This window comes from Perkinsus marinus (genome assembly GCF_000006405.1).
Source record: "Perkinsus marinus ATCC 50983 genomic scaffold scf_1104296940748, whole genome shotgun sequence".
In the NCBI taxonomy this organism is placed as follows: domain Eukaryota; phylum Perkinsozoa; order Perkinsida; family Perkinsidae; genus Perkinsus; species Perkinsus marinus.
The window spans coordinates 1-1,205 of NW_003212737.1; the positions used below are offsets into that span (position 1 = coordinate 1).

At 48.0% G+C, this 1,205-nt stretch overlaps 1 protein-coding gene across 1 annotated transcript; it reads left to right on the forward strand.

The window, feature by feature from the left end:
- Window positions 1–48: 48 nt before the first annotated feature.
- On the forward strand, window positions 49–1,199 carry Pmar_PMAR014274 (glutamate dehydrogenase, putative; the record flags this gene model as incomplete). The annotated part of the gene is made up of 1 exon (XM_002782003.1): window positions 49–1,199. A coding segment is annotated over one exon (1,151 nt), but the record flags the coding sequence as incomplete, so codon positions are not given.
- Window positions 1,200–1,205: the final 6 nt, after the last annotated feature.

A 1,205-nucleotide genomic window follows, 5' to 3' on the forward strand; every position in this document is an offset into this window, starting at 1 on the left:
TGCCACTGGTCTATGCAAGCCTTTCTACAATGAGGAATTGCTGCTAAGGTTGATGATCAGGTTGGATCTCGCTTCGATGCGAAGATCTTGAAGACTCTGTTGAAGCTCAGCGCTCATCTTCAGATGACAAACTTCTTCAAGGCTGGTACAGCCTCGGCTATTGCAATGAGGTTTGATGGTGAGGTCCTGGCTGATCGTCCGAGGACTCTCTTCTCCAGGATTCCTTATGCTGTCTATCTTGTCGTCGGCAGGAGCTTCTATGGCTTCCACATCCGATTCACTGAGATCGCTCGTGGTGGTATCAGACTCATCTTATCCAGGAACAGACAGGTCTACAAGAAGAACTGCGCTACTTTGTTGGAGGAGAACTACAACTTGGCCTTTACTCAGCAGCTGAAGAACAAGGATATCCCTGAGGGCGGATCGAAGGGTACCATCCTCATGGATATGGATTCTCAGAACTTGAACACCAGTGGTCGTGATGCTTTCAATAGCTATGTTGATGCTCTCCTCGATTGCATCCTGGCCAAGGAGACCGGCCTCTATTCTAACCTCTCCAAGCCTGAGATGCTCTTCTTCGGTCCCGATGAGAATACTGCTGGATTCATGAAGTTGGGTGCTTTGAGAGCCAAGGCTCGTGGTTACAAATACTGGAAGTCTTTGACTACCGGTAAGTCCGCTGTCCTTGGTGGCATCCCCCATGACAAGTACGCCATGACAACAAACTCCATTCATCCTTACGCTACCGAGCTTCTGAACAAGTTGGGTGTTGAGGAGTCTAAGCTCACCAAGGTCATGTCCGGTGGCCCCGATGGTGATCTTGGTTCTAACGAGATTCTCATCTCCAAGGATAAGACCATTGCTATCTGTGATGGTACTGGTGTTGCTTATGATCCTCAAGGATTGAACAGAGAGGAGCTCACTCGTCTTGCTCATCTCAGAGTTGGTGTTGCTAACTTCTCTCGTGATAAGTTGTCAAGTGATCCGAAGGCATTCTTGGTCACTATTGACGATAAGGATGTAACTCTTCCGAATGGTGATCATTTCAAGTCCGGTGTTGAGGTCCGGAATCACTTCCCTGAAATGGAGTACTTCTCCGCTGATCTCTTCATCCCTTGTGGTGGCCGCCCTGGTACTATTAACATTGGTAATGTTGATAAGACCATGTTCAATCCTGAGACTAAGGAGCTCAAGTTCAAGTATGT